General features: G+C 46.0%; 1 protein-coding gene across 1 annotated transcript in view; it reads left to right on the top strand.

The window, feature by feature from the left end:
• LOC144153944 (uncharacterized) overlaps nucleotides 1-26,356 on the top strand; it is a 45,952-nt gene that overhangs the window by 6,339 nt on the left and 13,257 nt on the right. The window contains exons 4-10 of the mRNA XM_077685719.1: nucleotides 3,597-3,705; nucleotides 6,989-7,132; nucleotides 7,731-7,980; nucleotides 9,575-9,628; nucleotides 11,487-11,612; nucleotides 15,937-16,160; nucleotides 19,051-19,148. Coding sequence (XP_077541845.1) covers nucleotides 3,597-3,705; nucleotides 6,989-7,132; nucleotides 7,731-7,980; nucleotides 9,575-9,628; nucleotides 11,487-11,612; nucleotides 15,937-16,160; nucleotides 19,051-19,148 — 1,005 coding nt within the window. The remainder of the gene's footprint in view (nucleotides 1-3,596; nucleotides 3,706-6,988; nucleotides 7,133-7,730; nucleotides 7,981-9,574; nucleotides 9,629-11,486; nucleotides 11,613-15,936; nucleotides 16,161-19,050; nucleotides 19,149-26,356) is intronic.

The raw sequence follows: 26,356 nt of genomic DNA, 5'->3' as shown, positions 1-26,356 counted from the left end.
ACGACAGAAATGTGTGTCGTTACAACAGATGGCTTTGTCGTAACAAGAGGATTTCTGTTGTCACAACAAAGTTTTTCGCCGTACGACAGGAATTGTTGTTAGGTTTTGCGGTATTCCTGTTGTGATTTTCGATTGCAAATTTATCCTATCCTTTGCAAGAATGATTTTCTACGCAATTATACTTTACTGAAGTGATTGGGAGTGCGTTGATAGACGGAGTCAGGTTGGAGCGACATCTGAAAAGGGGGAATAAATCCGAAGGGAGGTTTAAAGCAACCGAATGGTTGCTTTATGGTATAGTTAGGGAGTAGGGAGCGTACATTTAGGGAGCGTACAGTTAGGGAGTAGGCTGAAGTAGTTATTGTCAAATAATGTGTAGATTGTAGGCAGTATTGGCGGCCGAGCTTGTTAAACAATCCGCTCCAACAGGCGGAGAAAGGCCAGGAAGGGTTCAATGTGTGGCGGTATCACTCGGTGCGTAGGAACGCAGATGAATGTTGTTCAAATTATATATTGCGCACGATATGTAGGGGAAGGTTTGTCCACAGCGCGAACCATGGTAACCATTCACTTTCTTTCCGCGTATTCGTAATCGTTGCGGATACGTTTATTTCGATATAGCGTTGGAGTAACTTTCTTTTGTTTTTGTTGTCCGTATGTGGGCGCAATTGGGAAGGGTGGTGACATTTATGATGTTTAAAGCATGTGGTTACGTGTTGGATGAGCATTTGTACAGTGTTTTCAGGCGTATTCTGAAGTTGGCGCTGGTGATCCTAGGTGATTGTAATAGCGGTTTGTAACAGATAAAGAAAGACATGTTTCCTAATCATACTATTTGTGCTTTCGAAGTCTTCGCTGTAATATCATTAGCTTAAATCGCGGAACGGATTGATGTCTTGCTCTAGGAGATGGTCTATGCGGGTCATCGCCATACTAATAAAAACGTCTGGATACGGCACTTCCAGTATAGCAGACCCATCTGATTTAACGAAGCCTCTCTGTGGTTGTCGCTGATAACCGATTTAAGGTTTGAACTTGGACAGCACTTAAACGAGGACAAAAGAGGCGTTCACAGACACACGTGCTGACTAAGCTCTTGTTTATTGCCCCAGGCAATATAAACGGAGGAAGGAGTGATATCAGATATACGTCATTGGAGCACAAGCACTAAAAAACGCAAACAATTACCTTTGTAAAAGTGCAGCCACTAAGTCACCATCGCCGAAAATCGTGCGTATGGGTAGCCAAAGTTCTTTTCAAAGAGGACTGCTGAAAAAGTGCTCACCCAGCCTTCACCATGCTTTTCTATCACCCACGCTTCGAAAAATTCGCGTAGGTGTGTAGTTTCAGACATTGCAATGCCCAGCCAACTTCCAGTTCCAACTCGGACGGATTAGGAATGCCCCTTCAGGCGCAAATCTATGGACATCACCCGGGTATTCCTACGTAAACACGACCAGAAGCCATGGGCATCTCATAAACAACGCAGTCGGCATGGCACGAAGTGTTTCGTTTGCTTTGTCGTGCATTGCACCTTCCAGCTTTCACATATGTATTCACCTTATTACTCAAACACCCAGTTTATTAAGTGCGTAGACCTTTAGGCGCTCGCCTTGTCGTCCTGTCTCGCTCGCTGGAACCAAGCCTATCGCCACGGCGTTACGGTGTAGCCTGTCACGGTCCCTTCGCCGGGGCATAACCCAGAGGCTTAGAAACCAAGCGGCTGTGCCAGGATATACGTAACGTGAGCTAAGATTCAGCTGGTTATTCTTAGCTTTCGTGGTTGTCTAGGATTATCATGCTTACTGCTGCTTATTATCCATTCCAAAACCAATTCAATCCAAGCCAAGCCAAGCCAATCCTCGCGCTTGCGCAGCATGGCTCATCAGGACCTACGCGAAACTGGTCAACTTCGGACAGTGTAGCCAATCCAGTCAAATCCAATCCAAGTAACGCTGTTCGTGGCGTACCCCAGAGGCTTCGAAAGGCAAGCGGTTTATATAGTCATAAGTGTTCGAAACTCGTGAAACGCTGGCGCTTGTCATACATCTTCCCGTTGTTTAGCGCAAAGAAAACTATAGGTACATTTGAGGAAAAATATACGTAATTAACCGGCAGCGCCCGCGTTCCTTTAGTTGATGCCTGTTGGGTTTGTTTTTACGATAGTAAACGCAAAATGTGGCAGTGCAATGACGGCACGCGCGGGAACTCCCGCTGGCGAAGTTTCAGGCAGGGGGCGCGCAAACAATGCGAGGGCGGAAAATTTGAATTGCATGGGGGGGGAGGGGGGGTTGGGGGTTCGCAGTTAGCGGATAACGGCGGTACAGCCCATTATGGCAAATCACTGCTCTGCACTTCCGACAGCTTTCAGATTGAGCGGAACGGCTTCAATTTTTTCAGCCAGCTTCTCTATCCGGTGGGCAACGTTGTTTGTGCAGGAAATGACGCCCAGGGGCGTCTTCCGTATGTGTACTTGCCTCGTTTTCATCACTCCAGTGGACGTTTTTCGAAACTGCCTCGCCGATACTAGACATCAAGGCCTGCGGGCAGCCCTGCGACAGCAACCACTCCACTTGCGTGTCCAAGCTTCGTTCCATATCATGAGGTCAAGACCGAACCCCCGCGCTCAGCAACGCAACATGGTCTATCCCAGGGTTTGTGCGCGTAGAATGGAACGAGTAAAATGGAAAAATCTTTTTCGGTTCTTTGCGCGTACCTTCATCACTTTTATCATAGGTGGGGAACTTGGCACAATAAGTGCAAGTCCAGGAAATGCAGAGTGCCCGCCGCCGGAACTTCTTTGTTGAGCGGGAGGTGCTTGAGCGCAGATACAACCCACCGAAAAGATCATCCATCTGCCTGGACAACGATTCCGATACACTTGAACTGAGAATTGACCAAGTTGGCCTCATCAATTCGGACGTATATCTGACTTATATCTGACTTCACTCAACTTTTCACCTTTATATTGTCTAGTGCAATTTGGAAGATCTTAGTTCAGCTCTTTGTCAGCACTCATGTTTTGAACTCCTTTCTTAGTCCTGGTTTAAGCCCTGGTTTTTCCCAATATTTCATATCTACTTCGTGGCCTCAAGGATCTATTGTTGACGCAGTACTCTGTACGTAGAAAAATATTAATGCATTCCAATTTCCTTCATCAATTTGGTGCTTTTGGAAAAGTGTGTCTCTAGGTTGCATCCGACGATTGGTAGTAACCCTATCCCTACTCTGCTTATTTATATTTTATTGTAATTGGGAGGGCTGCCTTTCGTGTCCGATTCTCATCTCACCTTATCTCCCTGCTTCTACTTTTCGGTTTACTTCAATTCCTATAGGTAACACCAAATCTTGAAGGTTAGCGAGTTGGGCGCCAGCTTCAATAACCACTTACAGGCTGCATAAAAGCTACAGCTACGAGTAAAACATGCAAGGAATGCAACAGCCATTTATCATCCTGGTTCTTGTAGAATTTCTGCCACCCACTCACCGCACTGCAGATATAAATCTCCGCTTTTCCTGCTGCTACGTGAAAGGTGGCATTTTCCCCTTCATTTGGTGAACCTGACGTTAGCAGCGCCCTATTTCCGAAACTGCAGGAGCAGCGATCTCTTGGTGCTGTTCACACACACCACGCTTCGGGGCTCCAACTGCACCGTAGCAGCACCCAGCACCCTCGTCTTAAACAAGTCCCACTACGAAAGCATGGTACGTCTACCAACGCTACGATGAGGGCTACTTGGTTCTGGTTCAGTTTCACTGCGTACATTGGGGACCAATGAGAAAGAAGACACGGGGGACATATACAGGACGACAAGGAATGGCGGCTACACGTCGTTGTTTTGTAAGCTTAGAAACATAATTTTGAAGTATACTAACGTATAAGCTTGGACGAGTCGGTAATCTATTCTTTGGTACAGCGCAGAAAAAAAAAGACAGGGACGTTGACAATTAAACGGAAAAGCGCCCTGTAAAAGTAAAATGGTGGTACAAGCAGCCCTGTTTCATTTAAGTATCCAGCGCCTGGTTTTAGGTCCGGAGTACCTTAGGACCGCACAATGTCCGTCCGTGTCCATGCGCAAAGCATTTACAATCGCGAAAAAATCACACAGGCACAGGCAGTATTCGCGCCAGTGTCTGGTAGAACAGACAGAGTTAGTGTCAGTCATCTTACTCATTCGGCTACGACCGTGAGTTAGTACCAGAGAAGCAAGCAGCTTACTCCCTCGCCTTTGACAGTGAGGAGTACCTTAGGACCTCCCAATGTCCGTCCGGGTCAATCCGTGCGCACACCACCATCAAGCTAAAAGCAAGCGAAATTAGATTTGAGCCGTTAGATGCAGTTTCATTCATTTTTTTTGAATAATTAAGGTGCAACTCACGCCTCAAATCGAGTGACGGTCGGGGCGCAAATCCGATGTCACTCGGGGCGCAACTTGGGTGTCATTTTGAGTCCCCGTAATCCGCACCCTGGCCATCATGTACGGAGTGGGGATGCTGCCATTTTTTCACTTGTCTGCGTCCCTGCCTTTTTCTTGCTCTGTACAACCAATGCATGGGGCCGGTTATGATATATGGATCGGAAACGTGGCGCATTACTTAACAGAAAAGCAAAGTTGGGTAGGCTCAACGGACGATGGAACGAATAGTATTAGGTGTAACTATTAGGGACAGGAAAGGCGCTTCTTTTATCAGGGAATAAGCTCTAGTAGATGATATCATAGTTGAAATAGATATCATATATATCATAAGCAGATCTGAAAATTGTGTGATATCATAGATAATATTACACTGGGGCTTGCCATGTAGTGAGGCGAAATGACAACCGGTTGACCACCAGGGTTACAAAGTGGATACCGAGAACCTTGTCTAGAAAAACGGGAAGGCAAATAACTCGCTGAAGGACATGAGTGCCAGGAGGTCAATAGGAGAGGGGTTCGTACTACACGTGACCTAAATAGGCTGTAGTTGTTGCGGTGGTGGTGTTTTTTTGTTGTTTTTGTTGTTGTCGATGATGATGGGGATGATGATGACCCACGAAAGAAAAAACGTTGACGTCTTTAGGCAAGAGGTAGGAAAAAACATGTGATCCTCCACTTTGTCGTGCACAGTGAGCTCTCGGTATACGGCGATCGGTTTATTCATGGGGTTTACGGTGCACACTAAAGTGCAAAAAAATTACCCGCACTTTTACGAATATCGCTTATGTCAAATCAAATTTCTTCTCGGGATTCTTGACAATGAGGATTGACGTATTTGTAAAAATCTAAGCGCTGGTGAATATAGCCCTTTAGCCCAAATGGTAAGGTCTCGACGGCATAATTCGAAGGTTACGGGTTCGTTTTCCAGCAAGGGCGATATTTTTGCTCTTCTTCCTTTGACTAAAAATATTTATTACACGATAAAAAAATGAGCTAGTTTCCCTGCGTCCCTTTACCGCCCTTGACTTATGGCTTCCCTTTTTGTGCGCACTCGGCGAGCCCCTCATAGCAAATTGCAATATTTGTGCGCCATAAAAGATGCATTTTTTTCTTATCACTGTATGGTTTTGTTATCCTAAAAAATAAAGGACTGCGTTATCGGCCGCACTGGAGCGTAGATGTCAGTTGTTACAATGATATATATTTAATCTTCCTGGAACATATTTTTGAGTCCTCATACGATATGCGTACCTGTTTTCTCTTTTTTGTTAAACAGTGGATAGCATTTTCCTCATAACTTTATATCTTATAGTAGAATATGAAACAAAACAAACAAAAATATTATCGGGCCTAGTGCTACTTAACACTGCTACAATATATTTGCGTCTTTTACTTCTGTTTTCTGATTCACTTAGGCGCGAATTGTATCGGCAGGCTCATTTACTGCTGCATAGCGTATGAGCGTCTTTGTTCGATTTCATTTCTTTGTTGTTTTTTTTTGCGGGAAGTTATACAACAAGAAGACCGGCAACACACGCCACAGGTTCCACAGAGCCAGACTTCTGCGCAGGTGTATACGGTGCTATATTGTTCTACTTCCGTTCCGCCCGTTGTACGTGTCACGTAGAACGCACTAATCTATCTTTTGTTCCCCCGCTGCTTGCGGGAGGATGTAGCCGGTGCTAATACACTCGGCTTCTACTCTGAAGACCCGGTGTCAATAGCCAAACTAACTCAGTTATGTCTTTTAAGTGCGGAGCACTTGAGGGGCCCGGCTTATCGACGTAGCTCATCCGGCGTCACGGTATCTAAGAGCTATTGTCAGGGCGTCACGCATCCAAACGAAGGGTTGGCAAGGATCACCACTTCTCTGGTTGGGATCGAACTTGTGTCTCTTGTGTGCCGAAGCCGGTGTAAATCCCATTGCGCCGCATAAGCACACGTTACTCACAAGCAAAATGTTGGGGGTGATTTTGCACTGGGCCGTTCCCACGGACTATGCCGTTGCCAGGTCGCAAACAAGTACACAACAATATACAATAAGGAAAACACGAATCAACGCATTGATTACCCCTAATGAATCAAACCTGAATCAATCCAGTGTCTCCTTATATGGCTTTTCAGGGGCTACGGTGTCCTTTCTTGGCTACTTTCGGTATCAAGGCCGGGGTGATAGGGAAGCTAGTCAAAAGAGAGTGCCAGATTTAGTTTTGAGTGGGAATTTTTTCATTCTTAGCACTTACTGCTTGCAGGGGCGGCACTTCTTTGTACCGGACAACGGTGCTTTCCCACAGTATGGGGCCCTTAAAGCCTCGACCCAAATAACATTCGCGGTATTCTGCGCAAGGGGCAGAGAAGGCCGCAAACGTTTTTGGTGCCATAGAAAAAGACGTCAATAACGCCCCGTAATCACTATTTTGGATATGTCGAGTATAGGAGCGCGAGCGTTCTCCCGCCATGTATTCAAGAGTGAAGGAAGTTGGAGTTAACGAGGGAGAGCGCGTGTGTGCGTATGTGCATGTATTGGTGTGTGTGCATGCTGACAGATGTTCGCACCATTTGAATTCCAGAAACACATCGCATCGTCCAAAGGCGAGCGACCAACTGCGACGTGCGTTTCGGTGAATTTCGCCGTCATGGGATTCAAGACCCGGTTCTCGAACACGACACTCGGTGATGCCTGCGTCAACAGGAGGCTGGAATCGTACGACCGTGTGAGTAAACTCGATTTGTTACAACGCGCACGGGGACGACAAGGAACTAGCCGCCGACAGCATCGCTGTTGTGACTGCACCATCGTTTGAGCGATGAACAACTATTTATGGGCCCATTTCGAATTGTAAAGAAGGTTCTAAAAGAAAATAACAGGAAAAGACAATAACAGGAACGTTATGATCACAGAGTTCTTATTTCTTCGGTGCTCTTTAGTGAACTTAGGCATATTACAAGCTTCGGATAGTTAGTACATTGGGACGAAGAAAAAAACCGCAAAAGACGTGCACAAGAACAGGCAAGTATACACACACCGCAGTGTCTATTTGCCTTGTGTGCACACGTGCTTAATTTGTAAACGTATTTTGCTCAGTTTTTCTTCATCTCTATTGCGCCGCGTCGTATAGCGAGGCGGGATATGAGCAAATTTAATATATCACGAATATTGCGCGTGCTAAACGCAGTAATCACATGGTGTTCACGTGAATAAAACTGGATTTTCAGGCGCTAATTCGAAGGCCCGTTCGTTGCATTTCAAAGAGCCTTGCAAAAGACAGCGTTAAGGCCATTTCACGGTGCTCTACGCCTTGATGAGCGCAGACGTGCTGGGTGAAGGATAATGCCTTGGCCCTGGCTCCCCGGGGTGTGCACCAGCGAAACAGCAGCTGGGTGCAGACTTTCGAGACGGAGCGCTCCATCAGCGACGCGGTGCGCTCCTTCCTCGAGGCATACCCGGGAGGATGTGCGGCCGCCGTTTATGCCGACTTTGACGACTCTGAGGGAACGTGCCGGGCTCGCTATTCCCGCCTCAGCGAACTTTCGCAGCTGATGGCAGCATCGCCAAAGGAAGGTGAGCGTGTTTTAAAGCACAGTTTTCTACCTTACCAGCCGACTGTTTCGTCGTGGCGGGTGCCACAGGAAACCCCCACCGAGGCGGAAAAGCGGGAGTTCGCTTTTTACTCACAGAGCACAGTGTAGATGGCGTGGTGAATGGACGCTATTACCCAGCGTTTCCCGCGCGCCAGAGCCTGCTCACCCCGGCGGGTGGGTCGGCGGTTCCCATTCCGCCGGCTGTGTCGTCTGCTTTATTGACGGTTGTTTTGGGCCTGTTTTGTCGCAGATTCGCGTTCATTGCACGTCCTGAGCACGGCCTCATTAACTTGTTCGACAGAACCTGATGGGTAACCCGTACCCGACCGAATTGAGTGGTCGCACGGCAGAGATACGTTAAGAATTGGTTTGCAGGGCGGGAAAACAAAATGTAGAGACCGCATCTTGACATATGGCCGCTAAAGTAACGCTGCCGTTTGGGCTCTGCTTGCCACGAATCGGGCTGCGTTTTCTTAATTGGTGAATGCCAATTAGTTCGTGTTTTAACAGTTATTAAAAAGTTGAAAGGAGCAACTGGTTATGGTTTATTTCGATTACAAAATTCCCCTCAGCTTTCTCGCAATTCTGAAACTTACTAAACTAACTAGTTTAAATTGATATAAATGGGAATCACTGAGCTCACATGCCGAACTGTTTTGGTGTCTTCGCTTGCGTCGCCCGGTGGTGTAGCCCCAACTAGTACATCACGATGGCTAGGTTTAGCTGTCGCACCCTTCGAAAGACGCTCCTCTCCGTTTTCTTTATGCCTACACCCGGCCGGGCTACAGCGGCGGCGTCCGCCGCTCTAGCCCGGCCGTGGCCGACGGTGCTGCGTTCGGGACACCGTCACCGCGAATCCGAGGTGAGGGCTGGCAGAATCTCCAGTTTAACTTTTTGTAGAGCCACATGTGTGAATAAGCAGTTGTGGGTGCCGTCTACAGCTTTGATTTTCAACGACCTTCACAGCATATACTGGAGCCAATTTTTTCAACTTGGTGGTTACAAATAAAAGGTACAAGATTTTAATAAGTTTCAGTTTGAACTCAGCACTTGTAGAGTCGTGTTTGTTTTATTCCCTTGTGCTAGAGCTTCTTTGGAATTAATGGCGTGTAGTTTTGCACATCACACCGTGTATTGTCTTGCTCCTTGCAACGTGTGCCGTCTATGTCATTGCTGGTTGTTCTCACTTTACGCGTTCACCTGCAAGGCGTGTACTCTCTCATTGGCTGCTACCACGATATTGTTTTTCTATTGTACCACTACAGTTATCATTCCGTGCATTCTATACTTTGCCCATAATAAACGTTCCGGTCGTATTTTATTTTTTCCTCCAGTACAAAAGCCTATTAGGTGTCCCTGCGCGTGCTAAAAGACGTTTTTGTTCATTTGTTTATTTATTTATATGCCAAAAATACAGAATTTGTTGTCCTAAGCTTTAACACTTCGGTCGTCAATAAATTCTGTACAAGTATTACCGCGCGGGGCTTTTTTTACTGTTCTTTTGCTGAAGATCACGTCAGTGCTTTGCGCGTTTTCGTCTTGTCTTTTTGCTTATCAACTTTTCGTTTCTACAGGAGCACCAACGGAAGCACCAACACAGGAAGAGACTCGCCAGGTCGCGAGGCGAAGTAAGGGACGTTTACATAGTACTGCGTGCAACTTCATTACTCGTACAGATGCGTTCTACGTTCACAAATTCGTGTGGGCTTGTCGCCGACACTTCGGGCAGACGCAAAAAAATACTAATCATTGGTCCTTTACAAAAAGTGCCAGTTGTTTGGAAAGTTACGGGGCAGAAAACGGTGGGTTCATCTATATCTGAAAGCAATACTTGTGACCGAGCGTCTAAATTTGCTCTCGAGTTATGTTGGCGCGAAATGCCTGTTCGCAGACGAAAAGTTTGAATACCCTTTTATTCACTATTTGAATAGGTGCACGGCTAAGTAGACATTAGAATACAAAGGAATGCAAATGTGGTTCCACAAGCTAATTTCAATAACTGAGCGCACGAGAAATTCTTTAGTACCCGCGTACAATTTTCCTGAATCCATGCAGTTGAATTTCCAGTTAGCTCATCCGGGATTCTGGGAGCTTCAACTTCTAGAATGCCGGCTTCAGCCTAAGCTTCAGCTTAAGCTTCAGCTTAAGTGCCTTATTCAGCCTGACTGAGGCAGAGGCTGCGTGGATCCAAGCAGACTAGCGTGACGTGTATGTTCACAGTTCCCACTGCGAAACGAGCGCAAAAAATGAAGTTGCCGGCGAGGGCAACCTCACGCGCAGGTTAACAAATATTTGGAAATAATGCGCCTCTCAGCAACCGCACCTGTTCGAAGCCTAATTCCCACCATGATAACAAATATATCAAGCAGCAGCATACTATACCTGAGTTAAGGCTGCTATCTAGGGAACTTCACTTGCGTAGCTTCAGAACGGTGGGAAATGGTGGTAAGCACCCGCGGTACACTAGCGCCCTCGTGCCGCTGAGGCAAAGATAAAGGAAAAGGAGCCGGGAAAAAACGAAGACACTTAAGCACGCGTTGTGATGCAGCAAATGCGAGAGCGTTTGTGCGCTCATTTGTTAATGTCCAATAGCTTAAGTAATGCTCTCATCATCACAATCATCTGCACCACCATCGTCGTCGTCGTCATGGTCGTCCTTCTTACCATCGTGATCATTATCGTTTTACCCTCCCGTCGTCTTCACTCCCTTACTATGACTGTGCACATATCTGCGTTCGCGTCGGCAAGAAAAGAGGCATCTAGCGGGAATGCACTCTGCTATGCGCCTAATTGTTTCTACTGGTTAAGCATGCCCTGATTACTCGTTTAAGCATGGGTCTGCAGCACCGTTTAAGTGGGTCTCTACCACGCAGTTCAAAGGGCCCACATTTAACAAGCTAACGTTAGGCAGCTGTAACGAATGCGTGCGTGTGCCACATTCTGGAGGCCTTGTGCTTTATATACACCCAGACCAAAAAATTCTTCGCAACTCAGATGGTTCGGTTTGTTTATCGTCAAGAGTCCTAGCATTCTTTGACTTGTTTTGATTTTTTGAGCCGTCGACCATTTCTTGTAATTGTTTAGCGGTGCCGAATGTCACGCTAAGACATCTAAGTAAAGCCTCTCGCAATAAAATTGCCTTTATTGCACGCAAAAAGTGTACAGAGGAGGAGTGGCGATTGGTGCGCGGCGCCTTGACGACGCGTCTCCATTATTATGTAAATACGTTATAAGATTGCCCTGGACGCTGGCCTCAGCGTACCTGCCTTCTCTGTACCTTGAAAAAACCTGGGGAAGAAATGACATTCCTTCTTGTTTCTACACAGCCAGCCATGCGGTAGAAAGTATCTCTGAATTTCCGCGGCATCTTAGTGGCCTACGCCATTTCCCCTCTGAAAACCGCCATGCACTGTGTCTGTGAACGCTTTTGTGATAGTAACTACTCCTAGAGAGTGAGACCAACCTCTTACATTCTTGACCGCGCAGACAAGATGCTTTGCTTCGTGGAGCCTTCGTCGTCCACTACCGCGGGCTTTCCGGCTGACTCGTGCAACTACGTGGTGCTGTCGACGCAGAACTTCACCGCTGTCGAGAATGTCACCCGTATTTTTGGTGAGTGTCGTTAGCATACATGATTTCTGTAGGGTATAAATATGCAGCGGGGCTTGTCTCCTATATCCAAAAAGCTGTGGTTGATTCCTTTGCCATAGGATTCTGAAAAACACAAAAATTAGATGTACAGCAAAATCTGCAGCTGAGCATGATTTGCGGGTCGGCGGCTGTTTTGTAGGTGTGCTGGACGAGCGATGTCCTGCTGGCGGGTCGCTTCGCCAAAGGCGTACTGGCATCATTTCCGTGACGGATAGGACGTCAGTGAACTCTTTGTGTATCGCGGCATAGAACACTTTTGCAGGAAAATATTAAACCCGAAAACGAACAACCATAAGTATAACGTACTGTTGAGTACTAAAGGTTGCTTCCACGCAAGAAGACCCTGTGTGCAGGGGTGCACCCTTTACACCCCACTCGCTTTGTTGTACTGGCGTCCTTTCCGTGATGAATATGGCGTCATGAAAATCTTCGTGTATCCCGGAATAAAACTCTTTGGAGTTAAAATTGAACTCAATCCCACTCGTAAAAGCCGAAATGTAAGGAACTACGGAATATTGAGCTGGTTGGGCTACGAACGCGAGCACCTGGATTGTTTTTTTGTGTTGTGAACCCCTTCCGGCTCCCGAGTCTATACTGCTTCTGCAAGGGCCAAAACTAACAGTAGGGCAACATTTAAACAGTCTATACGGGATGGTGTACACGAAGTTCAGCAAAGGTCAACACGGTCGGTGTTTCGGCTGACCAATGCGTCGTTAAAGTGAGGAAAACATGGCCAGTAACCTTGCGCGTACAGCAGCGTAGCACATCCGCGAAGGTAAGCGCTCTAACAAAATTAATGGATGGACAAGGGACCATCGGAATATGTACGAAAACCAACACGAAGGACCCATGTGGCATAGCAGCTAAGTTGTCGCACCACTGAGTACACGGCCACAAACCCGATTCCTGAGAGCCATGGCTATATTTTTCCAATTCAGACCAGGGCCACTTTGCGCATGTAAAACCGGCCGAAGTTTTTTCATGGTGTTTAGAACTGCTATATTTCTCACCTTCTTTGTTTGATGTTTTCTTATCTGTTTTCTGAAAACAACAATCACAGTTCAGCTGGGTTATAGTTTTCGAAATATAGGGAAATTTAATACGGAATTTCAAACTGATCGTCTGAAACAAATTATGCTTCCGGCAGCCACGCTGTTGGAGGAGTGAAACACTACTGTAGATTTCCATTGCCTGCTCCTGCCGGACTTCATCTTTGTTTTTTTTTTTTCGTACGCTTGCTTCTTCACGTTACAAAGCGATTTCGGCGTGGAATGAAAGCTAGGTAGCCTGAAGGACTTTAAAAATTTGCCTTCTAAATAAACATTATCTGCAAAAGAAGCATCATTCCATGCCGAACCAGTTTGGTGTGATGCATTAACTGCCCAGTCTTTCGAAAAAAGGACAGTTGCGCGTGATTCGTGAGGAAAATGAGTGGCCGAGACATTGTTCCGTAGAAACAAGGCCCGAAATGTGGCTCCCACTTTCAGGTGTTTTATAGCGCAGCTGTACTACGGTCATTCATCGCGTCGCAAATGACCTCGAACCGTTGGTGCGTATGCTGGCTCTCGTCCCGGTTGCTTCGTTCACTCACAGCCCCACCGCCGCGGTACAACGGAACTGGGAAAGGGTGAAGCGGCTGCTTTTCCTGCGCTTGATCGCTCGGCGCTGGCTGGACCGTCTCTGTGTGCGCTTCTGTGCAAGCAAATCCTATAACAAGAAGACGTTTACGCAGCTGCTTCACTGGCGGTTGGTCCCCCAGCATCGTCATCGATTGCGTTCCGGCCTGACTGTCTGTGTGCGCCCTTCAGCCCGAGCAAAAGGATGAAGCCAATCATCCAGTAGATATAGTTAATTGGTGGGCTGCGAAATCACAAGCAAAAGCAAGCTTCGGCAAAACAATGCGCTGATAGTCCTTGCTTTCACACACGATCATTAGGTTTACAAGCGTTAAGCCTGAGCCATGTTTAATATCAATCTTCGCCACAGGTTATCGTAACTGTTTGCGTGACACAATGAGCGTACGGAACTGTAGACCGCGACTAAGGGCCAGATTATGTAAAAGGAGTGGCCGTAACTTTGAAATATTGTGCTATTGGTGGTACAAACGAACTTTTTCTTCAGTGTGGGAATCCTGAGAGCAAAGGAGAGACAAGGAAAAACAAAAAGCGTATGTTGGCCTCCAGAAGTCTCATCCGGGCGCAAAAAACCACCCTCGGGAAAAGCAGGAATTTCTCATGCCAGTACCTCGTAGTTGCAAAATGACGGCAGTCGTTTTTACACAATCCCGTCCTGAGCTAACAAGGCGGGGCATGGCACGCACGTCAACGAGAGGCAACTGAGTTCAAAGTTTTGTTTTACTGTGCCATTATTGCTCCGAAGTGCTTGCCGGCACTCATATACACAAAATTTCATTCCAAACACATTCGTAACTGATCAGTTGCAACAACCGCAGAAGTAATCACGGGTTAAAGAAAACAAAAGGCTGCAGAAGTTAAACTGAAATCAATTGCCTCACATAAAGAAAAAAAGAAGGTACTGTGAGGGCTGTTCCATCTCGCTCTTCGGGTCGATTCGCTGTTTTTCACCTAAGATTTTTAAGGTTGCTTCCTCTTCGGTCATATCAAATGCGAGCGCTTGAGCTTGCTTACCTCAACCAGGAATGCATACGTCGTACCAGGATCTCATAGATTTTGAATGGCCCCGTTTGGCCGCACAATACAGTCATGTAGCACCAACGGGACATCATAGCCTCCTACGAAGCCCCAGATATGGCTATGATGTATCAGCAAATAAACTATCAACTACCGATCAGTGTCGTTGGCTTCTCTGTATCGCCCATTGTCGCCAATTTCGGTTAGATTAGGTTATATTACGCTGCCCCATGGAGCCTTTGTGTTCGGAATTTTGTGTATTTTCTCCCGAAAGAGGATGCCGCGCCAACTAAATGGGTGGCTACCACTTGTGCAAAATAGGACGGTGAAAATGGCAGCATCATGACCGCGGCAGTAATAACGGGCACCAACGCTTCGCTCTATTGCAATTGGTGTTTCTGCATTAAGCACTGCATTGTAATAACTACCTCAACAGTATATTAAAGCGAAGCTTCGTATGTCTGGGTGAAAGAAATGCCCGATTGTCACGTGCACGAAGAAAAGCCCTTTGGCGCAGCCCGACGCGCATGCACGAGAAAACCACGTTAGAGAGGAGTTAGAAGCGTGGGCTTAGAGATTGGCTGAATAATAAGGATGCAGCGACACTTTCGCATCAACCGACACTTTCAATTGGTAAACGGCGTATGGAGCAGCGTCAACGTGTCAATGGCAAATACCGGTCGAACGTTACTTTAAAATGGGCAGGCCACGCTGTATCTGCACTCCTGTGGAGCAGGAATGCAGCCTACGACCAGCGACGCCACGAACACGAACGCGGTTGCGAAAAAAATTGCAGTAATTGATTTAATTATCTACTAATGCGCAGCATTCTTATGCCGCTTGTCTTGACTGTCAGTTTATTCCAGCCAATTCCTGGTTTTTTTCTAAATCCTGTCTCACAAATAATTGCCATTTACTCAAATATAACGATTAGAAGTGGAACTTTCGCAAAATCTGCATTATCGTGGAAATGCACGGAGTTTCACGGTTCACCTTGGTCCGTAAATATATTTATTTTCTTATCTCTTTGCGGTTTTTAAAGCTTTCGTTAGACCAATTATCTCATTTACGCTATTATAACGATTGCAGGTTGAACTTTCACGAGTTATGCATTATTGTGTAAATGCGTGGCGTTACGCAGTTCGCCATTTTCCGTAATAATGTTATAGTCTTCTTATGTTTTATGTTTTTAGTTTTTCCAAATTCAGTTCGGCCAATTACCTCCATACATGCTATTAGGACGATTACAGTTGGAACTTTCGCGAAATCGGTACTATTGCGGAAATGGCATGCGTCATACGTTTTGCGTATTTCCGCAGTTTTTTAATTTTTTTGATGTTTTTTGAAAATTTCATCCGACCAATTATTTCCAATTACGTCATTACAACGATTACATTTGAAACTTCCTAGATATCTCCATTTTTGTGGAAATGCAAGGCGTTACAAGGTCATGGCTGTTGGGGTACTCGGCAAGGAATGCTACGCATTAATACATCAACTAACACACGCATACGGAATCATAAGGAGTAACACAAGCGGAAATACCTGCAGACGTTACAGCTTCCTTGGTTAGCCATCTGTTAGGAGCCCTTCTTTTATTCGTGTTCTTGGGTCTTCGAATCGATCGTCCGCAGGCAACTGGAAGGACGCCATGACCAAACTGGCACCCACGACGCGGGTGGCCCTCGGCATCAACGCGCACACGCTGGTGTCGCTGTACAAGAGCGACTACGGGGCCGGCGTGCTCCTGGTCGAATCCATGCCTTCCTGGCTCAAGCCCAACGGGGGACGCGCCGTGGCCGTTCTCGTCGATACCCTGGCATCGCAGGACGAACTTCTGCTGTTCCGCATACTCAAGGTACGCGTCGTCATGCCGGGACTTCGGTGTGATCGTGGGCTCAGAAGTTTTGACATGAAACAGGGGGAAGCAGATCACCGAGACCAGAGTTTTATTTGGCCTTCATGAAACTTCGGTCAATTCTTTGGTTAGAACACGTGGCGTCTCGTGTTTAGGGCATAGCACTATAATGGATATTGCCAATCGTTGCGAAGCTATTTAGAAAAGACCGTACAGCAGTTTATATAAACGTTTCGACTGTTTCCTTCCTGCCTGGAAGCAATGAAAAAGCTATTGTCATCGCCAGCACAGAGTGGCAATGCCTAATTCGCTCGTCGCAGCAGATACGGCATCAAGTTTGTCTTTGTTGTTGTTGTTGCGATTTTCTCTCAAGTAACTATCGAATGCGTTCATTGTTGTAACCAAAAGGAGATGGATGAATGGCCGCCTGATGCTTGAGTTCCGTCACTCAAGTGAGCAATCAAGGCCGAGAGGGAGAAAGAGAGAAGAACTCTGATAAAGTGTGTAAATTGTCTTATGCGCGTACAGCAGTAATATTTCGCTGAGGCACTTTTGGGCACCCTATTCCAAGTACTCCAGTCGATTTTGATTACGTTCTGAGATAATGTGAGATTCTTGAAAAAGTCCCTTTAAATCAAAAAGCTGTTAATCCAAAGTGGTGTTAATTCACATCTTGCATCCCTCTGTTCGATTTGAAATTCGTCGATTGTTAAACCGCCTTATTTGGTACAATGTATTCATTGCATGGACTGTCCGCACTCGGTGAAAATTAAGCTACAATGCACCTTCTGACGTCACATCTACTTTTAGTGCGTTTTATTTCGCCTACATCTGAATCCAAACAACACAAACGAAGAAAACGTGACCCACACGTAACCAGCTATCGATTCCACTAATTTGGCTTGATCTGCTAGCACCGCCACTTTATTTGCATGGATTCTATCAAAACAAATTACGCCTTTTTCTAGCATTGCAAGGGTTCTTGAAAGATGGCAAATAACACAAGCTTATTGCATAGCGAGCCATTCAGCTTTTATGGAACAACAACGCGTTCCTGCAAACGGCTGTCACGTTCGTCAACGATTGGTCCGGTGTTTGGGATACCCGGGCATACCTAAGGCGTGAATGTAAAGAAGTTAAGAATGGCCACGTGAAAGGAATAAAAAGTTCTGGCCCGTCGGATTGACTCCTTTAAGAGGAGTCATGAATAATGAGTGCAGTCGCAGTGACCCGTCGGCAGTTGTGATGCCTCGTCGGCATGCAGTTGTCGGCATGCAGTTGTGATACCTCTCTTAGCCGATGGACATATTGTTGTAGGAAGTCACGTCGATTTTATGGTTTAGTCCCCTGGCCAGTGTTTTTGGCCTGGGCTCATTGTTCCAAGCTGAAATTAACCTGTTCTACAAGCCCTTTCCCGTCGATGTTATTATCATGAACACTGAAGTATCATAACTAAAGGTCTCGCAGCTGGCGTTGATGGCTTGCGACCCGCGTACGATAGCCGATTTCCGGAAAGAGGCGCTGATAGCTTACGGTGCAAAATAAATTTCATAAAGTACGCCTCTGCTGTATGAGCGTACTTATGCCACTAAAAGTTCCATTTATTTGTGCCCGCCGACCAAACTTTTCTGCATTGTTCGTACGCCTAAACGCATAACTTCTAGCCATATTTTTCCTTTTTTTCTTTGTGCATGTGACAATAGAAACCTAATACCCTGGGCGTGTTGTATAGCTCAGCCAGAAAAGGTAGGCAAGGATTTTCTCCCGTTCCCCGGGATAAGCTATAATCCACACTTAATATGAAAAGTGCGCTAACTTCATCTAGACGTGACGGCAGTTGCAGAATTCCAGGTTATTTCAATAAATATCACCTTTTTTCCGCCCCCTCCATTGGTCTGATGGTTTCGCGGAGGTAGGTGCCTCCTTTCCTAATCTCTCAACATCCGCATCGTATCCCTCTGTATACCCCATTCCCATTTCCAGCTCACTTGGAACCTTCCCGTCACTCTAGCTTCAGTTTCTTTTTTTAGTACCTTTGTTTTGTGTTCTTTCTTGTTTTTTGTACCCCTTATTTTCCCGGCTTTACTTCTTTCAATTTCATTTTATTGTTTTAACTGGAAATACTGGGGTTACCAGCAAAGCTTTCTGGTGGCGTCAGTAAGCTTTACTACTGGAACCACCAGTAATCTGGTGATTCCAGTAATCTTTACTGGTACCACCAGAGTTAATGAAGCTTTCCTAAAGCTGCGCTTTACTCGATGGGACGACAGGGACACTGATAGCTTTGTTGAAGACATTTCTTGCAGGTATTTCATCCGTAAATTCTTTGTGCATTTTTTCGGAGTAGTACGTAAATGTCTGCTGCTTAAATGAATCTAATATGTACACAACTGAAAGTAGCTCGACGAAAGCGTTTGGTCGACCGAAAAGACCGCGTAACGGTTGCTTCAACTGCTGTAGTACATTCGCAGTAAGGAGCGAAAGAACAAGACAATAATTAAAAAAAACGATTGCCTTATGACAGCAATAGCCTCTTAAACGGCAATACAAAATGTAGCCTACTTCCATGCACTGTTGTTTATGTACAACTGCAACAAAAAACTGACGAAATCAAGAGAAAGCTTGAAGAAACGAATGGGGAAGTATTTAAAGCAGTGTGGGTACAGGGTCGCCAAAAACCCGTTTAGTTTGTTCAAACCATTTTACTAATTTCGTCGTATCCCACAGCCGCTTTATCAATCGGCTCTACATAACGTTGGCTGGGCGTTTCTCGTGTAATTTATCCCAATACAACTATCCTCAGTCCCGTTATTTCCATTATGCAATTCGTTTCGTGCTCATAGTAGTAAATTCGTATCGAGTACGGGTTTCTTCTTGCTTAATCACGCAGGATCTGCGGACGGCGTTGAGCTCTACCAAAGACGCGGTTCCCGACCTCATCCTGGCTGTGTCGTCAGCGAGCGAGCTCTTCCATAAGGAGCTTATCGAGTGAGTCATGCTGCGCGTGCGCAAAACTTTTTAACACGAAAGTGTTTTATGCTGGGCTCCACGAAGATCTCACTGACGTCATATCCGTCACGGAAACGACATCGCCATAAAAACTTCGATTGACGTGGCTGCGCAATGACAGCGGGATTCGAGACACGAACTCTTTCACCGCAATTGCAGGTATAAAACGCGCTCCCAACTGCGCTAGGTACAGACCCGTAGATAGGACGACGAACGTGTCTTATAACCTTCCCTGCAGATGGCGCTGCCGTCTAGGAGAGGCGAAGCGAAATAGTGCATCATGACGCTACTGAACGCCGACAGTTGGCGCTTCGATGCCAGCGCTCACGTGTACCGGGGACGTGCAGCGGAAGCTTAGGGGAAACCTGTACGACGCCGACTTGCGAATATCGCGCTAGTGACAGGGTCTGGTGCTCCTTTTGCTGCAGCGGACCGTGCGTTCACCAAACGATTCGCTGCAACCGGTTTGCTTTTGTTCGCGCGGATGGTTGGCGAGCGCCTGTGGTTTCAGACGGATTTCCCCACTGCTCCGGCACGTGCAATCCAGTGCCTAACGTCGACGCCTATAGCGGTGCCATACTGACGAAATATAAATAGTGACGTGCAAGTCACATCGATGCCCAATAAACATTCCACTGCTCCTGTGAAGGCACATTTCACTTTCGTGTTTTACCGGTTCCTATGGAAGAGGGATCAAGGACATTTTTTTAACATGTTTCAATTATTGATAATAATTTTTTTTCGGTTCGTCACGACCACGGTTAGGGGCAATACATAAGCGGAGGGTGTGCGTGTAACGTGTGGTGTCGCCCGAAAACTTTGTGGGCGTGCTTGAATGGTGTGCCTGAAACACTGCAAATCTATTACAATGGCGGTTTCAGCTGGCTGGTCATTCCAGTCTCCAGCAGTGGGCGGAAAAAACTATTGCTGAAAAGTGGCGGTGTAGAGATGCTAATGCTACACCCTAATAAGGTGGGTGGTGCCGAAAATGTGGTGGATTCTGTAGATGCGCCCATTTTCCATGTGGAAACAACTAAAATATTGTGGTAAAGACAAATTCGTCAGATCCTACGGCAGGAAACAAGAGTAGAGAGGATAAGCTACTTTTGGGGACGCAGATGCTTGGAAAACGTGACTACTCGGAAAGTATTAATCTGGTTGCGGAATATGGGACCGATTCGAGAACATTAATTATGGTAGGTTGGTGAGGATCAGAAATGGCTATAGGTTAGTCAAACTTGGGTCGGACAAACGTTACGTAGCTGAGTAGATTGGCAGCAGGATATAGCAGGGAAATATTACGGGGTAAGTATCCAAGCCCATGGTTAGCGGAATTAAATATCTAATAACGTGAGTGGACCATCCTGTAGTGTCGATAAAATGATTGTAATAATAGGGTAATTATTTGTGTAGATATAATTACGTCGACACTGAAAGGCTATTAGTTGTTTGTTTTCAGGACGTTTAAATTCATGAGGAAATCGTTGCACTAATGTTGAATGAGAATAAGATATTCTTTAAAAGCAGCGGTATCAGTGCTGCTGGTGAATTGAGGATAAATTACGCAATCGTTTGCGAAGAGACAAAATCAGGAAAGAATGTTAAGTGGCATGCCATTAAGAGAATGGGTCGCAGGACCGCATCTTTTGGCATGCCCGAGTGTACGCATGCGAATGATGACGAATGAGAACTGGCATAGACGAACTATTGGTGGTCGTTTTGCAAACCGTGAATCGAGTTAACACGCAGGTGAAGGAGAAAAATCGCAATAATTTCCGTAGCAGGCGAGCATGGGGAGCATGCAAAGGGTTCTTCAAAGTGGATAAAAAGCGCTGGCGCGAAGAAAAGGACATAAACAAATGGACCACGCACTATTGAGCTGGAAAAAATGTACGCAATCTTGCGTAATTCACACTTTCCGCAAAACCATGAACACATACATTTTGAAAACTTAATGACGAGTTTAATAAATTCAGGCAGTCAAAGTTTCTTTCGATTGTTTTAGGGGTTAACCTGCCGCTGTGGCACAATGGCAAAGATGTTTTGCCCAAGGACGCGGGTTTGGTCCCAGGAGCGGTGGCTCCTTTTCTGATGAAGGCGACAAGGTAAAAATCCGGTGTATCGTGATTTCGGCGTGTGTTAAAGATCCACAGATGATCCACACACGGCCTGCCTGTTTGCCCAGGTGTAGGTTCAAACCTCACAATTAATCAGTTTCGGAGTTAGCCAGCCTTGCCCCCGAAGTAGAAAAAATATATATATTCTTGGGATGTTTAACGCGCCGAAGCTACATCCGGCTACGAGGCGCGCCCTAGTGGAGGGCTGCTCCGGAGTAATCTTTTACGACCTGGGGATCTTTAGTGTTCCCAGAAATCTCGACACGCGGGCCTTCAAGTTCGCTTCGAACAGCGGAGCCTTTTAAAGTGGAGCTTGCTACGGTGGTGTTCGCAAAAAAACAAGACAAAAACAAAACTCCTCCGGCGCGACGCGCCCGGCCCGACCTACGCGCAGCTGCGTAAGCGGAGCCAAGCATCGCGTAGCTATGGCAACGGCCGGGCGATAGCGGCGGCACGCTTGCACCTCCGCTCTAGGCCGACCGTGATGCGCCTTCCAGTTCCCGAAGCGTCGGTGACAGCCAGCGCTTGGTGACTCCGCACCAACCGCATCTTTTACGCTCCCGCTAAACATGGGTTGGGGAGTATGCAACTCCCTAAGAAGCAGCAGCGCAGCGCGAACGCAGTCGTGTCGCTGCTCCAGAACATACGCGACGGCTACGATCCGACCCCAGATATAGCGCCGAAGCCGCTTCGTCGTCGTGGGACAACGACGAAAAGGATAACGGCGATGTACATACGTAAATGCTACTTGCTTTACATTGCCGTCGAAAACGGCTTTGCTTACACTGCTGCACACAGAACACAAATAAGCCGAAATCGGAGTAAATGGCTTGTCGCATAACTCAGTACCCATTCGAAGTATTCCAAACTCCTTCCAATGGGAGTTTCGCCTTACTCCCATTATTTCGGCAGTTTTTTCATGAAACGTAGCATATGGAGTTTCATTTTGCTGCCACTACAATGGGATTTTTCAGGGGAACCACTGGTAGTATATTATTTCCACCAACTGGGAGTTTTGAGGGGGCGCGTTGGGAGCAGTGTTGACCTCCATTCGAGGTATATTTTTTTCTGTTCTTAAGAGTTTGATATAAGCGCTGTAGAGAAAATAATTACTCTATTTGGGAGTTTTTAATGAGCGCACAGGCCGCATTTTCATTGTTTGTTTAGGATTACGTAATTTCTAGTCTTTTTTTCCCCTCAAATGTTGAAAGGCGAAACGAGAAAAGTTTGTTTTCTGCGCACAGTCAATTATTGCATAGCAATGACATAAATACAATATACGTATGAACACATTAATAACACAATAAAAACACTGATTCAACAAAACACCCACATAGAGAATACAAGGTATCTTGGTAGGAACTTTATCCACTACAACACTAACCAACGAAAACAATGTAAGCCATTTGGAAATAATGAGGCGTCGTCGATGCTCTGTTTACTTGCACTTGCCTCTCAAACGCTGCCGTGGCCGCGCCTCTTGGCATGTTCCCCAGGAAGCTACAGCAGCACATGCATTACAGGCATAACAAAAACGCTTTAAATGTACGGCAAAAAATACAGAAGCATATAGGACATCCGACCTGAAAAAAAAGAAGAAACGGCATTGTAATAGCGCTGCACTCGTAACTCTTGTGTCAAACTTTCCGTAATGTCTGAATGTTTATTTAGAGCTCCGCGAAATTGCACTTCCGTCCGAGACACCTGCGCACATTAGTCGGTCAAAACGAAGTGCTGCTCGAAAGGGAGCGCGACGCTTTGGCGGCCAACTTCTTAAATGAGCCATGAAGTCAAAATACAAGTTGGGCTTATTAGACAGACTGCTTAGTCCCGATAACAATGATACAAATATCATGGCAATCTTCGAGCAAATAACGGAGATATAAAAGAAAACGTGTGAAGCAGTCGCGACCCCCTAGCCAATTTCCCGCAACTTTTCTATGACGTCACGGAACCTTGTTTGTTCGATTGGCGGCCGCCTAACTTATCTGCCGTGACGCCACATGACTGGACGTCTGTAATGGGGCGTCTAGTTCCATTTGACCGCATCACTTGAATGCTAACGTGCAGTTAACGCACTCAAAATTATGCTTTATTGTTGGCCCGTATGACGTCATTCTTGCTCATAACACGTCACTGTGGCGCAAAATTTGAAAGTTTTTAAATACTTCTTGCTTTTTTCGTTAAAAAGACATCTTTTGGGGCTGTAATGGAGCTGAGTGAGACACTGAATTATAGTTCTTTTAAATTACACGAAGTTGTATTTTCATTTCATTTATTCTCCAGATGAACCGCTGGACGGCCTCCTGGATTATAAGCTGCAAGCTGCAGCTTGACTAGCCCCAGAAGCCGTTGTACATAACAAAAACAATGTACAACAAAAACAACAAACAACAAAACCGCAAAAAGCAGCTCCTTAAGCTATGAAAAAACAAACTTAATGCAGCTTGTACAAATGATATAAATAATACAACTTGTACAAATTATACAATTATCACATAGAAATTGTAAAAGGTCCGAAGGCGAACCTAGAAATTGCAGAAATAAGTCGCGTGTACAATTTCGCAGGACATGCAGTATACAGATGAAACGCAGAATACATTGCAAATGAAACCTTACCGGAATCATAACACAATTTCAGTCACATTCATATACACGATCACAAAAGAAACCATTAAAAAACACGAGAAATTTTACGTGTACACATTCTTCGCACTCATAAAAACTTGTATCTTGCATACGTTGTCGCCACCTACATTCATTTCTGTAAATTAATTATTTACACTCACTTTGATAAAGTACTCCCGTAATTTTTTTTGAGAAGTAAAGGCTGTATCTTTCAAAGTATTAAGTGTCACGAGTAAATTAGGTTTTAGCTACTGTAACTTATATTGCGTTCGAAAGTGGGATATAAACCATAATTCACTATTTCTGGTCATATCTGAAGTGCCGCAGGGCGTAAGAGAGGCTAAAGTGTGTAGGAAAGTTTGACGTTCGCTTCCGCAAAAATACATTGATTGCAGTATGCGAAATTCATAGTTGTGTTCAAATCGAATAATATTATATTGTAAAAATAAATTTCCAGTGGGGAATATCCTGTGAACATTTGGTATGTGTCGTAAGATTCGTTTTTACGAAAGCAATATTTTATTATTGTTTCCCTTGGTTGTCGTTCCCCATACTAGGCTGCAATAGTTGATTTGCGAGGCGAACAAAGCATACATATTTTGAGTTTAACATTCACTGGCATGACCATCCGACAGCGATATACAGCTCCTGCTATCGAAGAGAGTTTATGGGCAACATATCGCACATGCGAATCCCAATTCGGGTGAGACGAAAACCAGACACCAAGAATTTTGTGTTCATTAACCGCTTCAATAATGTTATTATTCAGAATTAGGCTATTTCTTAGGTTGAATGCCTTGAATTTTCTCTTCATGGCTCCTTTAAAATACTTCCTTTCCCTTAATTCCTCGCGTATTGTGTTCTGGGAGCGAGCTTCAGGTTTTACCACCCGCACTTCCCCTCTCTCATTTTACCCAAAGTTAAGGAAAAATTTCGGTTGGCGTGAAAGAAAAAAAAATATCCAGTCGTCCGACGACTTTACAGAATGCCCCCTCAAATGGCGTTTGCTGGTAATAGTTACACGCGCCTAGCGCACGGAGAGCTCGCACGGGGCCCCGACCTTCCCCCTTTCCAGTGAAAGCAATTAATCGCCGTCGGCGTGCGGCAGTCGGCGTCCTCGTAGCAGGCGCGGCGGAACCACACGTACTTCTCAAGAAAAGCGACCCTGCGACGTTTGACGGGCCAACTTCACCTTCGCCTGCCAGTTAGCCACAGAGACAGCCTAAAAAAACCCCGAGCCGTCCACACTGCGGACACATTTCGTTCCGCTCGCGTGTGTGAATGAGTGAGTGTTCTGCTTGAGACGTGCGCAAATACGCATTCCTTTCACACCGTTCGGCCTCCCCAATGACGTTCCGCGAATGACCCCCTCTCTCACGCACAACGATCACCCTCAGTGGCGGATAATCGCCCGTGCAGTGACGCGGGAAACACAAGTCTCCCAAAATGTTGGTTACAATACAAAACGTGCAAATCTTACCTTCAACCACCTCGCTGAGGCACAACCGCGTTGTTTTGAGCGAGCCACTCTGTTAAAGGAGCCATGAAGAGAAAACACAACTTTGGTTCATTCGAAAGATTGCCTCGTTAGAACCATACTGACACCACTTTTAACACAAACTTCGCTCAAATAAGCCACATAATTAGGAAAAAAGGGAATGACCATGCGACCCACCAGATCATTTCCCGCAACAGAACCTATGATGGCACACGAGAATGCTCTGCGATTGGCGGAGGCCGGCAAAAGCAAACGCAAGTTAGGCAGGGCTTACCAGTTTGCATAGTGAGCTATATGCCCGTTAAACATACTGCACATTCCTTTTATGACACTAAGAACGGTGGAGTAAACGGTTGAAGTTCCGAATAAACACGCAAGCGTGTATGCCAATGCGTACGAAACTACCGCCAGCCGAACTCGACATCTCGCCGTCGCCACCGTCGCGCAGACGAATTTTCGGGTTCGAGGCTCTTCGGGGCCAACGAACCGTCCCAGCACGCACAGCCGCGACCTTGGTTGGTATCGTAATCCCTTCACGGGAGGTTGGCCGTCATATCGCCAACCAGCAAAGGTAAAAATAGGAACGAGGGGAGTAAGGAACAGCAAGCAGCGACGAGATAGTGACAGTCGTCGCAGAAGTTTCGGAATGGTGTTGGCTTGCTGCTGTTAGGAGCTCGTTTCCAGGTTACAACCACTGAAAACTTCAGTTTGTTCGAGTACTTTACAATGAAATTTCTTTGCTGCGTTTTGAAATGCCCATGCACTACGGGCGAATCGTCGAGGGTGTGCGCCATCCCCGCCGGTGAGGAGATCTCCTTTCATGTGCTGCCCAACGACGAACCTCGGTGAAGCAAGTGGCTACGTTTTGTGAACTTTGCAAACGGAGGAGAAAGAGAGCTAGAGGAAGTACGAGTGTGCTCGCTTCATTTCCGAGGAAGTGATTA

The sequence above is a fragment of the Haemaphysalis longicornis genome, unplaced genomic scaffold (assembly GCF_048455015.1).
Source record: "Haemaphysalis longicornis isolate Haplotype H1 unplaced genomic scaffold, Haemaphysalis longicornis Haplotype H1 scaffold_9, whole genome shotgun sequence".
Classification (NCBI taxonomy): domain Eukaryota; kingdom Metazoa; phylum Arthropoda; class Arachnida; order Ixodida; family Ixodidae; genus Haemaphysalis; species Haemaphysalis longicornis.
This window is presented reverse-complemented; position numbering and strand designations above follow the sequence as displayed.